The 15000-nt window shown below is 38.4% G+C and overlaps 2 protein-coding genes across 9 annotated transcripts in view; both read left to right on the forward strand.

Moving 5' to 3' along the window:
- LOC143018439 (uncharacterized) overlaps positions 1 to 15000 on the forward strand; it is a 71237-nt gene that overhangs the window by 4785 nt on the left and 51452 nt on the right. For 4 of the 6 annotated variants that reach the window (XM_076173803.1, XM_076173807.1, XM_076173805.1 and 1 more), the window contains exons 3-4: positions 380 to 472; positions 4805 to 4894. In XM_076173803.1, the coding sequence (XP_076029918.1) occupies positions 380 to 472; positions 4805 to 4894 (183 nt within the window). Of the gene's footprint in view, positions 1 to 379; positions 473 to 4804; positions 4895 to 6530; positions 6652 to 7168; positions 8133 to 15000 lie in introns of those variants that run through there. The other 2 variants (XM_076173806.1, XM_076173808.1) reach the window with 2 other exon arrangements.
- Positions 13853 to 15000, forward strand: part of LOC143018436 (uncharacterized) — a 10211-nt gene continuing 9063 nt past the window's right edge. The window contains exon 1 of one of the 3 annotated variants that reach the window (XM_076173798.1): positions 13853 to 13981. The gene's annotated coding sequence lies outside the window, so the exon portion shown is untranslated. The remainder of the gene's footprint in view (positions 13982 to 15000) is intronic. The other 2 variants (XM_076173799.1, XM_076173800.1) reach the window with 2 other exon arrangements.

Genomic DNA, 15000 nt, shown 5'->3' on the forward strand with positions numbered 1-15000 from the left:
GACAGAATACACTCAGGTTCCTCACCGGGGGTGACTAAAAAGGCTGGATTATGGCACCAAGGACTTCCTCTTTTCAGACGAAGAGTCAAGGATGAAGTAGGATTTGATTCAGTCACCTCCCTTATAAAGGCGATTGAAATCTTTTTTTACAGGGTACGCGTATCTTTTTCCCAAGTACAAGTATCATTTAACATGATAGCTGAATGATAACCAATAATCCTTGTGTTCATTGACCACTTTTAGTTCTAGTCTCTTCCGCCGTGTTCTTGTTGTTGTTCTGTCGTGCATTCGTGTTTGTTCGTATCAAGTTTAACATTTTCAAATATTTTATCTTTTCATACAATATTATATAATTTCTACTTTCTCATTACATACGCAGAGCTTTCTCTCGCTGTGTGTACCGACAATAGTGAGTGCCCACCTGCCCAAAAGTGTTTGAAGGGAGTCTGCACTCCAGTTAGCCAAAAACCAGGTAAGTCAAGATTTCCAAACACATGGAAAGACTGGTAGTAACAAAAATCTTATTAGAAATACTTAACTTTCCTAACCGACACGGATACAAGGAAGGACAGTCCGCGTCGCCAATGATAACAAACCTAATAAGTGCTGCAAGTATTAATATATATATGTATATATATATATATATATATATATATATATATATATATATATATATGTATATTCATATATGTACATATGTACATATATATACATATATATATATATATATATGTATATGTATATATGTATATATATATACATATATATATATATATATACATATATATAATATATATATGTATATGTATATGTATATACATATACATATACATATATATACATATATATACATATACATATATATATATACATATTATATATATATATATATATATATATACATATATGTGGAAAGGTGGTAGAGAAACACGGGTTAGATCGAGAACACTTTATTACTGACGTTTCGACTACAAGTCTTCTTCAGAGTGACAGACAGCGTGTGTGTACATCATATATACTCTCCTTATGGCTCATCCGGCTGGACGTTTCAGCAAGTCGCATGCTGATTGGCCCGATACTCCCTCCTCCACAACCAATCTGGCGGCTGCAAATGACAAGTTAACGAACCCTTCTCTGTGGTTGCTGACCTTTCCCAGTGTTATGCACGCGGACTCGACCAGCTTTCTCATTCTCCTCTCAAGTCCGGTGTAGATAGGGCGTGCTTCCTCCCATTCTGGTAAATGGCCGTGCGTGTCCACATGTACTACCAGTGAATTTGAAGTCCTGTGATGCCGTAGGTCGTTCTTGTGCTCTCTTAGTCTTTTTGTCAACCCCCGTGACGTCTCACCGTAATATGTTGCAGGATATCCACTGCATGGTATTGCGTATACTATGCTATTTTCGTTGGTGTGTTGTTCTTGTTTGTTACTTAGGACGTCTTTTATTTTGCGCCCGGATTTATACGCTATTTGGATGCCGGCTTTAGATAACGTATTGGTTATGGCTTTTGCTTCCTTTGCGAAAGGTACTACTAGGTATTTTATTGAAGCTTTGTCACTTTTCGGTCTCGCGTAAATTTCTTCCGCTTTCTTTCTCAATTTGGATAGTAGTCCTGCTGGGTACATAAGCTTGCGGAAGACATTAAATATGTAGGACATCTCCTCTTCTACATATTCTTTGTTGCATATCCTCAATGCTCTCAGATAGAAACCTATTATCACTCCTGTTTTTGTGCGTGTGCTGTGATGGGATAAGTAGTGTATGAAGTCATCTTTGTTCGTGGGTTTTCTGTATACTGAAAACTTTACATCCTTTTCACCTCGATGGATGACAGTGTCTAGGAATGGTAATTGGTTGTCTTTTTCAAACTCCACTGTGAACTGGATGTCTTTGTTCACTTCGTTAAGCATGCGGAGTTTATTGTTTATATCCATTCCCTCGGGTACCACCACCAACACGTCATCTACGTATCGGAACCAATGTGAGCCTCTTCCTATTATGCGAATAGATTTATCCTCCTCTAGTGTTTCCATAAAAAGAGAAGCTATGACAGCACTTAATGGTGAACCCATAGCCAGTCCTCGATGTTGTTTAAACTCTTGGCCCTCAAACACAAAGGCACCAAAGTTCACGCACAGAGACACCAACTCTATATAGTCTGTTTTTCTGACTGGTAATTCTCTTTCATTCACAGAATTTATAACCCTCTTTAACGCCTCAATGGCCCCCTCAATACTTACGTTCGTAAATAACGCTGTCACGTCATAGCTGGCTAACTTTTTCCTCTCAAAGTTAACTTTTTCTAGGTGTCTAATTAGATCCGACGAGTTGCGTAGGTGGGCGTTGCTTATTGTTCCTAGTAGCGCAGAAAGGGGCTTTGCGAGTTGTTCAGCTAGACAATGCGGGGCACTGCCTATCCCTGAGGTGATGGGTCTCATTGGTATACCCGCTTTGTGGATCTTCGGTATTCCTCTCATTCTGGGTGGTCTTGGGGCCTCTTCTAGAAGTCCTAATTTCTCTTTTCCTTTCTTCGTCCTAGATAGAATCTTCCTTGCCTTCTTTTTGAACTCGTCGGCCTCCTGTTGTGCGAAACCAGTGGGCATCTTCTTGTATGTGTTTTCATCGTTTAAAAGCTCATGCATCTTCTCAACGTAGCTACTTTTGTTCATTACCACGATTCCACCCCCTTTATCCGCTTGTGTTATTAAGATGTCCGTTCGTCTGCTGAGATCTTCTAAAGCCTTCATGAATCTTCTCGGCAGACTACATTCGTTGTTGTTCGCTAGGGCGTGGTAGCAGGAAATCACACCTTGTTTAAATCCTTTTTCTACGTCCTTTTCGTCCCATCTGTAGTTCTTGTTGATAGACTCGCCGTATTGTTTCCCGTATAATCCGGTGTCAAATTTTAAGCCAAGGGAGAGCACTTGAGTTTCCGTTTCTGAAAGATGTATGTCTGATAGATTGGTGATGAGGTTAGTACGACCTATGTTGTTCCACATGCTGTTAGAACACAAGCCTAGTAATTTCCTTTTCAACTTTAGTTCTTGTGCGCCGAATTCGTTGTGTAACTTTGTCACTAGGTGTGAGGGTAAGGTTAATCCAGCGGCTCTTCCTCTTAATTCGTCAATGCTGTTGGATAAGTCGGAGCAGGCATCTTTGAGATATGCTCGTGCGCTGTCAGTGAAGGGGTTTTCTTTGTTCGTGAGTTGCTTTGGCGCGCTTCTTGGAAGTACCTGTTCTGCTAAGCAGTCCTGCAGGAATCACCTAGTGACAAAGTTACACAACGAATACTGCGCACACGCTGTCTGTCACTCTGAAGAAGACTTGTAGTCGAAACGTCAGTAATACAGTGTTCTCGCTCTAACCCGTGTTTCTCTACCACCTTTCCACTCATCTGTCCAACCTTCACAACAATATATATATATGTACATACATGTATATGTATATATATATGTGTATATATATATATATAATATATATATATATATATATATATATATATATAACTCTCTCCAACTCTCGTGGGCGGAGAGTTGGGTGTATGTGTGCGTGTAACGTCACATCATTACCCATATATCATTCATACGAGCTTTGAACTCTCCTCCGGGAGGGAAATATCTGTCGATCACGAGTCAAGCACGTAATCCATGATAATGAAATAAAAAAGCGTATTACAATTGGTTGGAAAGTGTTTAGTAAGCATGATAAAATCCTGAGAGGCTCTCTACCTTTATGTTTGAAACGTAAAGTTTACAATCAGTGCATTGTGCCAGCAATCATCTACGGGTGTGAGACAAGGAAAATGACAAAGGCGATGGAGACAAAGCTAAGGACTGCACAGAGGAGAAGAGAGAGATCAATGCTGGGAATAACGCTGAGAGACCGAAAGAGAGCAAGTTGGGTGAGAGAGCAGACTAGAGTGAAAGATATTGTGGAGGCGGTAAAAGAGAGGAAGTGGAATTGGGCTGGTAAGTTAATGCGAACGCCTGATTAACGATGGAGCAGGTGTGTTACTGAGTGGACGCCGTGAAATGGAAAGCGTGGAAATGAGAGACCAGACAAAAGGTGGAGAGAAGAAATAGACAAGTTTGCAGGAGTGACGTGGCAGAGGTTGGCGCGGTCGTGTGAATCATGGAATGCTATGAAGGAAGCCTTTGTCCAGCAGTGGACTCAGGATGGCTGAATTGATTGATTGATTGATTGATTGATTAATTGATATATATATATATATATATATATATATACACTTCTATATTTTGCATACACACACACACACACACACACACATACACACACACACACACACACACACACACATATATATATATATATATATATATATACATGCGTGTATACAGGGTTGATGAAAGAGTATTGAGATGATTTGGTGTTTGGACACGTAGAAAGAATGAGTGAAGAAAGATTAGTAAAAAAAAAAGTGTGAAAGTCAGAGGTGGATGGAGTGAACAGGAGGGGGTGACTGAGGATGAGATGGATGGATGGGGTAAAAGGAGCGTTGAAAAAGAGGAGGATGTCTATTGAGGAAGAAAGGGGGAAGACAGAAAATAAGTGTGAGTTGAGAAAGGTTGCATATGGAGGATGCTGTGATGTATGGAAGAGAGTAGGTGACAGAGTGGTTATGTGTATATGATATTCTGACCCAGCCCAATAACTGATAATCTTTGTGTTCATCGACCACTTTTAGTTCTAGTTTCTTCTGTTATGTTCTTGTTGTTGTTCTGTTGTGAATTCGTGTTTGATCTAATCATGCTTAACATTTTTATATATTTTTCTTTTCATACAGTCGAGTTCAAGTGTACCAGTGATATTTACTGTCCACAACACCTTAAAAAGTGTTGCGATGGGGTCTGCAAGTCATCTTGCGAAGAACCAGGTAAGTCAACGAAAGAGAGAGAGGGAGAAGGAGAATGAAGGGAGGGGTGTCACAATACTAATCCACAAATAGAACTGTGATGTTTGGATGTAGATATGAAAGGGTTAACTGAAACGTTATCAAATGACATAACGGCAGCAAATCCACCGAAAATGATCAGGTAGGTCAAAATGATCGAAATATATATATGTATATATATATATACATATATATATATATATATATATATATATATATATATATATATATATATATATAAATCACGAATAACCCACAGTCGGAATAAAAGGAAACACATACTCCTTTACACACACCCATTCTCCATTCACTCCCTTTCATACATAACAGCATCATCCATACACAACCATTCTCTATTCACCCCTATCTTCTGTCCTCTCCCGTCCTTCCTCAACAGACATTCCCCTCTTTTCCAATGCACTTTTTACCCCATCCATCCATCGTATTCTTTGTCGCCTTCTCATGTTCACTCCTACTTCTGCCTTCCACACCTTTTTTACTAATCTTTCTTCACTCATTCTTTCCATGTGCCCAAACCATCTCAGTACCTTTTCATCAACCCTGTCTCCAACTCCCTTACCACCCCCGTTCTCCTCCTCACCTCATCATTTCCCACTCTATCTAGCCTAGTAACCCCTATCATAATTCTCAAACATCTCATCTCAAACATGTTCAAACTCCTCCTCTCTTCCTTTCTTATGTTCCATGTTTCTTTACATACAGTGACGTCGGCACAACCACACCTTCATACAACAAAATATGTGCGGGACACTAGAGTTGTTTGGGTCACATGGAAGAAAAATGAGACTGGTGCTCAGAGACAAATATTCAAAATGGGAAGAAATGAATAGTGGCGTCCCACAGGGGTCAGTACTAGCTCCGATAATGTTTGCTATATATGTAAATGACATGGACGAAGGAATTGAAAGTTACATGAACTGCTTTGCGGATGACGCAAAATTTTTAGATAGAATAAAATCTGAAATAGACTGTGACTCATTGCAGAGGGACCCTGAACAAATTCTCAGAGTGGAGCGAGAGATGGGAGGTAGAATTCAACATCATGAAGTGCAGTATAATTGAATTTGGAAAAACCAAGAAGAGAATAACAGGGCAGTATATAATTGATGGAAAAGAAGTAAAGAAAGTAAATTCTGAAAGGGACCTAGGAGTAATCATCACCAAAGACATGTCGTCAGATAAACATATAAATAAAATAGTCGGAGAAACATACAATTTGTTGAGATCAATAAAAGTGGCCTTCAAATACCTAGATAAGGAAATGATCAAGAAAATATTACAACCACTGATAAGACCAAAACTGGAATATACAGCGCTGTGTGTGTGTGTGTGTGTGTGTGTGTGTGTGTGTGTGTGTGTGTGTGTGTGTGTGTGTGTGTGTGTGTGTGTGTGTGTGTGTGTGTGTGTGTGTGTGTGTGTGTATGTGTGTGCACAAATTAAATTTTTAGCAATTTCTTTCGTGGTTGTTAAAAGTAAAGTGAATACATTAGCCCTCAGTATTATTTCCTATTTTTTTATTTACCAACACTATTACCCTCGTTACTTTAAGTAATTTTCAATTCTTATTCTTATTATCTGCCGGTACATGCTTTTCTAGCAGGTTGTTGTCCAGTTAAACCGGGTCAAGTGGGTACCTGCGGTATCGAGTGCTATTGCCAAGATGACTGTCCTGGAGGGAAATTGTGTTGCTACAATGGTTGTGGTTATGTGTGTACAAAGTAGGTATAACTGGTGCTGATTTCTTTTTTTTTTCTCTTTTTTATGACGAAAACTTGCTTGTGTTGCCCTCTGCCTACAACCCATCCTTTTACTGTTTTTTTTTTTTGTTTTTTCGCTTCCGATCCACCCAGTTGGACTTTAACGAAAGGTCTAGTCTGACAAAGAAGTGGTTTTGAACCTCCAACCCCAAATGGCTTAAGCAACCAACAGTGTCATTAGTATTGGTGAAAGGAAACCACTGTGTATTACAAGACAACTATCCTTTCGTTGGATCTCTGCACACATTCCTGAAGACGGTTGCATCTGTCAAAAATGTGTATTGGATTGATGTAAACGTTTCAATTAGTTTCTATAGAATTAACTCATGGGTGTATGTATAATTATATAGACATAAACAAGAATTACTAACGGAGCAATGTACTATAAATTCAGCGAGCATGTTTTCATGTGAGAAACCAAAATTCTCGACAGCCGTGACTTTTGTTAACATTTTTTTCTTTTTTTATCTTCTTCTAGAGTCTCCAAAAATTGCAGCAGTACCGAGCAGTAATTCCAACCGATGGTCATCAACAATACCAGGAAGATTCATCTTAACTTTGTTCCATTTAGGATGTAATGTGACAACCCACGTCTGTTCTGATATTCTCTCCCTCAAAAAGAAAAATAAGTCAATGAATAAAAAAGAAATTGAATAAAATAATAATAGATAAATAGAATAAGAAAACTAGCTGTACAGGCAGATGCATCTACACATAAAATACTTGGTCGTCGTTGTTGAGTTTCGGAACCTAACCTGGATTCCATAAGCAACTCCAAGAAAAGCTGCAGGTTTCTTTCGTTAACCCAATGTCAAATTGGTCTCCTTCAGCCATTTGTTGCCTCCCTCAGCCACTTTCCAGATTTACCCGCTAATGTGTCTTTAGATGCAGCTTTGGTACTCTCTGTGAAAGACAAAACTGTATAGCATCGCATGTACAACAGCAACAATATCACTAACTATATAATCAACTTGTGTGGTGAAAAACTGAGTGTACTGGGTCAAAGAATAAAAGCATGTCTTCAGCTTTAAGCCATTCTTATCCCTCTGGAGCGTAAGGGTCTACTCAGCTGATTAAAATTGTCTGGGTTTAGACAGAATAAAACTCTCAGACACGCCCTTTCCACGTGTTATTCGAGAGTGCTCCTTCGTCACAATTCACACGGTAAGCGGAGGAGGCCCAGTGTAAAAATGGGGAACAGCACAGTTCATCAGCAGTCAACACAACTTGGAATCCCTTTTTAGGGATCACCTGCTCAACCCACACGGAGAGGAGGCAAGAAAAGGTGCCCCGAACATGGCCTCCCCAACCTATGGGGCCCCGAAGGGCCTGGAGTCTGATCTCCGGAATGGGTCACCTGTGTTTTTATTTCACACTATTAAATATTGCCCCTGCCATCCTACCTTATTGATATATTTTTGTTTGTCTACTACTTGTATGCGGGTGGCTAATAAAAGTATATTACAAAGGGAAAATAGTGTATTAGTTGAATCAAAGCACTACAACCAAACGTGAGTACACTTAGAAGTCGAACTAGAAACTGCGTCGTTTCTGTATGCAGCCTGGCTTGGCGGGAAGCATACACGACAGCATGGTTCCTTCTCAAAATTGGCACATGGAAATGAAATCAATACAATAATCTTAATGAATCAATATCAATCAATTTCATGGTATTTCTATACAAAGGGGAAAGCATACATTATTTTCCCAATCTACTTACAAGTACAATACATAACAATCGCACTTGTTCCTCTTGTAAGTTTCACTACTCTATCTGTCCTTGTTTGATGTTTGCTTCATATTTCTAAACCTCTCATTGTTTTGTTTCATTTCACTTTTGGTCTTCGCCATGATCAACTGTTTGAGTTTTACTCACCTTGTAAGTTGCGAATGTCTTCTTTTGCATTCCACAATAATTTTGAATGCACCACTTCAATACAGTGTTGAATATGTTACCCATCCTATATCGGGACCCCATATTACTCCTTATCAACTACTTTTCCACCCACTACCCTTTCCCATGTGTACTTATGCTTGACTTTTTTCTTAAACACTGTTAGCTATCTTCAGCTCTCTTTCTAAACACATCTCCACCATCAGCTCTCCACTATACTCTTTACTTGGGACTCCAAACTCTCTGACACTCCATCTATTATCCCCTACTCTAGCATTGATATCTCCCAACATTATCACATTGACGTTTCTTCCAAAACTATCTAAGCACTAATTTATATCTATCCAAAATGTCTTCCTCTCCTCTACATTCTTCTCACTACCAGGTCCATATGAACAAACAAAAACTTATATTTCCCAACACATATTTCCCAACATATTAATATTAAAGATACTTCCACCACACGCAATGAATAATAGATATGAATTATGGATGCAAATTGATATGTCAAGGTTATCGCAACCACATGTGTAATCAAATTCAGTTCCATAAACATTTGCTTTTCGCATTCGTATACTTGCCCAGAAGTGATTCATCAAGGTCATCAAGGCCTTGGATCCCGTGTTGGTCTCGTGATCGACAGTTATTTCCCTTCCGGATGAGAACTCAAATATAACCCGATCTATAGTAATGGTGCTGTGATCTTATACATATGCTCAACCCAAATTGTTCATGTGTGTGTTCATGTCTGCTTTCGTACTCAGCTTAACCTCTTTCTTTCTTTCTTTCAGTATATTCCCGCTATCGGTCTCTCCTTTCGCCTCTGTCCACTCCCTGGTTTTGTCCATCTATTTCGTCAGTTTCCAGGTCTCACATTCATATATGATGGCTGATATTAAACATTTATTGCAAATTCTGCGTTTCAAACATGTAAAGAGCCTCGCATAACCTTTTTATGTTTAGCAAAAACTTTCCAATTGATTGTAATACGATTTTTTATTTCATTGTCAAGATCTGTAGTGACGTTTACCCACTAGCCTAAATAATCATATTTTTTCAATTTCTTCAAGATTCTCACATTCGATTATAATCCCTTTACTTTGCATTTTCATGTTGAAAATTACGTTGGTTTTACTCTTATACATATTTAGACGTAATTTGAGGGTTTTCTTGTTTAGATTACTTAGCACGTATTACAAGTCTTCTGTTCTTTCTGAAATAAGGATAATGGCCTCCTCAAATCTTGGGTGATTAAAGTGTTCACCATGAATCCTCAAACATTTCTCTTCCCAATTCAAACTGAAACTCTCTTCCAGGTAGACGGGTGACTTTGTATTGTCTCGCCATCTTCCTTTCTCGATCTTCATCTTTTGTTCTTTATGTTATCGAATTCCAGCGATACCTTTCGCATAAATGATCTCTAGAACCCTTGCAATGTGTTCGTTTGCATCCTACTTTCGTATCGAGTATAGCATTGCTATTTGTTCTACAACGTCAAAAGCCTTCTCGTAATCTACAAAAGCTAAACAAAGAGGTATAGTGTTTTCTCTTATTTTCTTGGTTAGTTGATTCATCGTCTGCAAATGGCCTATAGTCGATTATCCACTTGAAAAACCTACCTGTTCTCTTGGTTGATTTCCATCTAAAAGTTTACTTACTCCATTTGTTAAGATCTTAAGATCTTAGAGTACTTCGCTTTTCTAACGATTTCTGTTCTTTCTTCTTTCTCGGCCAATTTCCTAATAATATTCACTAAATTCAAATTCATACCTTCGATGGTGTCCTCGCTATATGAAATCTATTTCTATCTTCTGACTAAAAATCAAATAAACCTTAGGACATGCCTCCCTACCTCTCGTATTTCCTATCTAGTGTATGTGCTATTTTATATATATATATATATATATATATATATATATATATATATATATATATATATATATATATATATATATATATATAGTAAAGGAAGCTGTATAGTTCAACGAGTTCCAGTCTTTAGGATCATAGCAACGATTACTATCCACCCCATCCCACCAGCCTCACCTGTGAAACCACGGTGTTGCAACATACGGGAAAATGCGATATTGCCACGTGCCAAAAAATATACTGAGATCGTTGTTATGATTTTAAAAAGTGATATTCGTTGTACTTTACAGCCTTCTTAGCTACACAAAAAAAATCAGATAGCATATAGATGGGAAACAAGAGAGATAGAGACATGCGCTAAGGTTGATTTGACAGTAGTAAGTCACGACGTCTGCCACACCCTCAACGAACTCTCTGGAGCGTTCAAACTGTAGATGTTCTTTCGTTGGGAAGACTTCGTGTTCTTGGGGGTTATGGTTCCTAATAGATCCTGCCTGAAGGTGGTATACGAAGCATTTAGAAGATCGTGTTGTCATAAGTCCCACGTAAGAAGATTGGGGCCCACAGTTCTCGTGTGTGTTTGTGTGTGCGTATCAAATTTATTGCAGTCACAGATGTAAGTAATCAAATTCAAGTCTATAAATACTTGCTTTCAGCTTTAATATAATTGCCTACGTGTGGGTCTCCAAGGACTTGAATCACGTGTTGGTCTCGTGATCAACACCTATTACCCTCCCGGAGAGAGCTCAAAACTCCTATATTGCCCGATCTATGGGTAATGTTGTGATCTTAGACACATGCTAAACCCAATTTGTTTGTTTGTTTGTTTGTTTGTTTGTTTGTTTGTTTGTTTGTTTGTTTGTTTGTGTTTGTGTGTGTGTGTGTGTGTGTGTGTGTGTGTGTGTGTGTGTGTGTGTGTGTGTGTGTGTGTGTGTGTGTGTGTGTGTGTGTGTGTGTTTGTGTGTGTGTGTGTGTATGTGTGCGCGCGCACGTGTTTGTATACACAAATGGAACAACGCTTGTTGGATCCCGTTTCCAACTCTCCAATTTATCTCGCCTATCCTGAAATTCATGTACAGTTCCAACTTGTTCTATATCCTTCATTTCCAGTTATTGTATTCAGATTTGATTTCATGTGTTGCTCCAACTTGGGTTATATCACCTCCTAAGTTATTCCAGAAATTCATGCATCTATATGGAAAACTGTTTTCTTTACATCATTTAGACATGACCGCTTAAAGTCTTCTTAACCTTAATCAAGGGAACTCTTCTGTCATTGTGAAAAAAGAACTTATATCCTTCCATCTCTTTTTCCGGAAGAAAATGTCAATCAGCCATATTGATCCAGGATTCAGTAATAGGTATATATCACCTGTCTGGTTTTTGCCGTCTTTTACAACTCAAGTGGGAACACTGCGGCAGTATTCTTTCTCCCCTACCACAGGGTTCGGCGAAAAAGGAAATAAATATTCAGAGAAGTGGTACAGGACAGTATTAAGAGTGGGGAGACAGCATAACGGAGGGACAGTCGCAGTTTGATAAAATAGCATAATTTCTTTATGAATAGAGATTTCCTCTATCACAGACAAAAAGATGTGTGGCTCCTGTTCGTAGGGGTGCCCCATATAGACCCTAAAGTATCAGTTGCATGCTACTGAACAGCTATTAACTCCACAATAACATGCAGCCAATACCCCAGGGCACCGAGCGAGATGCAGGGATGACCCGTCATCCATGAGGAGCTAAGAAAAGAGGGAGGAAGGGGTGGTGAATGGGAATGGCGTATGTGGGATTTCTTTTTTTCTTTTTGCATATATTTGCTATTGTACTTGTAAGGGAGACCGGTCTATAGTTGGTTGGATTTTCTTTGTTCCCTCCTTTGTATATTGGTACAATATTTGCATTTTTTCAATCATATGGTACTTTTCCTTCTTTAAGTGAGAAATCAATTATCGTGTGTATTTTGTCCATACATTCTTTCAATATCCAATTTGCAAATCCATCAGGTCCATGTGACTTTCTGACGTCGAGTTTTTTTTTTCTCATTTTTTTTTTTTCTGTGTCACCGTTATTTCTTTCAATACGGGGGATCTTTTTCTCTGTCCTTCCTCCCAGTTTTGTGAGCTTTCAATTGTGAATACACATTTATATTGTTTGATAATAATTTCAGCCATTTCTACATCATTTATATATTCTTTATTTCTTTCGCGCAGTTTCACTATATTATGTTTATCTTTTAGTTTGTCATTTATGTATCTGTAGAACAGTTTAGGATGGTCCTTGCATTTTTCTGTTATATCTTTTTCATAGTTTCTTCTTCCCTGGGTATTTTTGCATATTTATTTCTTAGTTTGATATATATTTGCCATTTGGTCGTTTTTTCCCATCTTTTTTTACGCTTTGTCTCATCTATGTTTAACTTCACTACATTTTTTGTTATACCAACACTTTATATATACCCTTTTTTTATTTTTTATTTGGTACGTATTTATCTGTTCCCTCCTTGTATTTTTCTTCTTATGAGTTCCACTTCTCTTCCATCTTTGTTTCTTCATTTAAAAAAGTTTCCCAGTTTGCATTTTGAAAAAGTTTTTCGAAGTCCGTTTTGTTGTACATTAGTCTTCCTTTTCTATGTTTCTCATTTCTTCTCATATCATTATGTTCTTTTAGTTCGAACCCTATTAGTATGTGATCATTCTTCCCAACTGGTGTCTTGTATTCCATTTTGCCCATTATTCCAGGTTCTGATGTGAATATTAAGTCTAGTCTCGACGGTTCTTCATTGTTTCTATATCTGGTGTTTTTCTTTACCCATTGAGTCAATGGGCAAACTTTTACCTACGTGGATAACCTTGCATTCACTTGTGTTAAATTTCATTAGCCACTTTTCAGATCAATGCTATGGTTTATCTAAATATTCTTGAATATCTAATTGATGTAAGTGATTATTTGCCAATCCGCACAGTTTTGTATCATCAGCAAATTTGGAGACATTTATATAGACTATGAATAGAAGTGTCCCAAGAACGGAACCTTGAGGAACTCCACTCGTAACATTTTTCCATCTAGAAGTTTTACCATTCAGAATAATTCTCTGTTTTTAAAGTTTACTTTAAGGGAAGCTCATTGGCCGAGCGGGTTAGGGCGTCGTTGCTTGCAGCGAAGGTTGAGGGGATGGCGGTTCGAATCCTACCACCGGCTAAGTTGAACCAAAGGCATGGTTTATTAAGTTCCACGCCACAAAGTCCTCCGTGAGGGGCACCGTCCTAGCCTTCCAATAAGGGGGAGTTTGTGACGTTAAACCATATCATCAAAACAAGTTTACCTTGAATGTATCAATTTTCTCTTATCAGAGACAAGTGTTCACTGATGTATAAATCAAATGACGTCACTGCCTGGGCCAGAAGAGGGATTTCTCGGCGGTTAGCGACAGTCCCACGGCGAATTTCGAACGAGAGAGTTGCTCACTACTCCACTAGTCACGGAAACTTCTGTCATTTCAGATCCTCCGTCCGTATCTCCTAACAAGTAATGTTTTTGTTTTGTCTCTGTCTCTATTTCTGTCGCTGTCTCTCTGTCTGTCTGTGTGTCTGTTTATTTTTTGCGTGTCTATGTCTTTGTGTGTATGTTTCTAAGTGCCTGCGTGTTTGTCTCTGTCCATCTGTCTGTCTCTGTCTCTGTGTCTTCAGGTGAGATGTTGTCCAGAAATTTATGTTTGGCGTTTCATAGAAGTTAAATAGACTCGCCCGGTGGTTGACAGAATAAACCTACAACAGATCGAGATTGTTTTAAAATTAGCCTGCCCAGACATTGCAAACGCTTCATAGAATTCAATTCTGTTAATCTACAAATTAATTGTGACTATAAGAAATGTGCTGCCTTATGTCGGCATTTATGTTTAATACCTTCATGTTTGCACTAAGAACCCACTATTATTTGGATTTAAGAAAAGAAGAAAATAACGGATTTCCGTATATTTCGATCACTTGCTGTGATCCTCTTCACGCGGAATACATAGACAAGAGAACATACACACATTATATACAGATGAGAGAGGTAAAGTTAGGGAACATGGACAAGTCAACTCATGTGGCATCTATATTGTTGTGCGGGTTATGTGGTAAATCGTCCGCTTTTACAATATGGGGAAATAATTGATCAACTGCCAAGGTGGTTATGTAATCTGGTGACCATTGGCCTTTTGAGATGTTAAAATTCGGGAATTGTTTTATTAAGGAAGATTCAATTATTTTCCTTTTGTAACTACATTTGGATTTGAAAATGGTTTTTGCCTCGTCCCAATTTATTCTGTGATTGTTGTTGGCTGCGTGTTGAAATACCGCGGAGTTATGTTGAGTATATTTAACTGAGTTTTTATGTTCTTTAATTCTCGTTTTTAATTCTCTGCCCGTTTGTCCCCAGTACACTTCATCACAATCTGAGCAAGGTAATTTGTAAACTCCGGGATTTATGTCTAGTGTTGGTCTGTGATGAACGTTAACTACTTTTCTGAAAAGATTGTTAGGATAACTAAAAATAATATTTAC

The sequence above is a fragment of the Oratosquilla oratoria genome, chromosome 34, assembly GCF_046742065.1.
Source record: "Oratosquilla oratoria isolate Oo_2021 chromosome 34, ASM4674206v1, whole genome shotgun sequence".
Lineage (NCBI taxonomy): Eukaryota > Metazoa > Arthropoda > Malacostraca > Stomatopoda > Squillidae > Oratosquilla > Oratosquilla oratoria.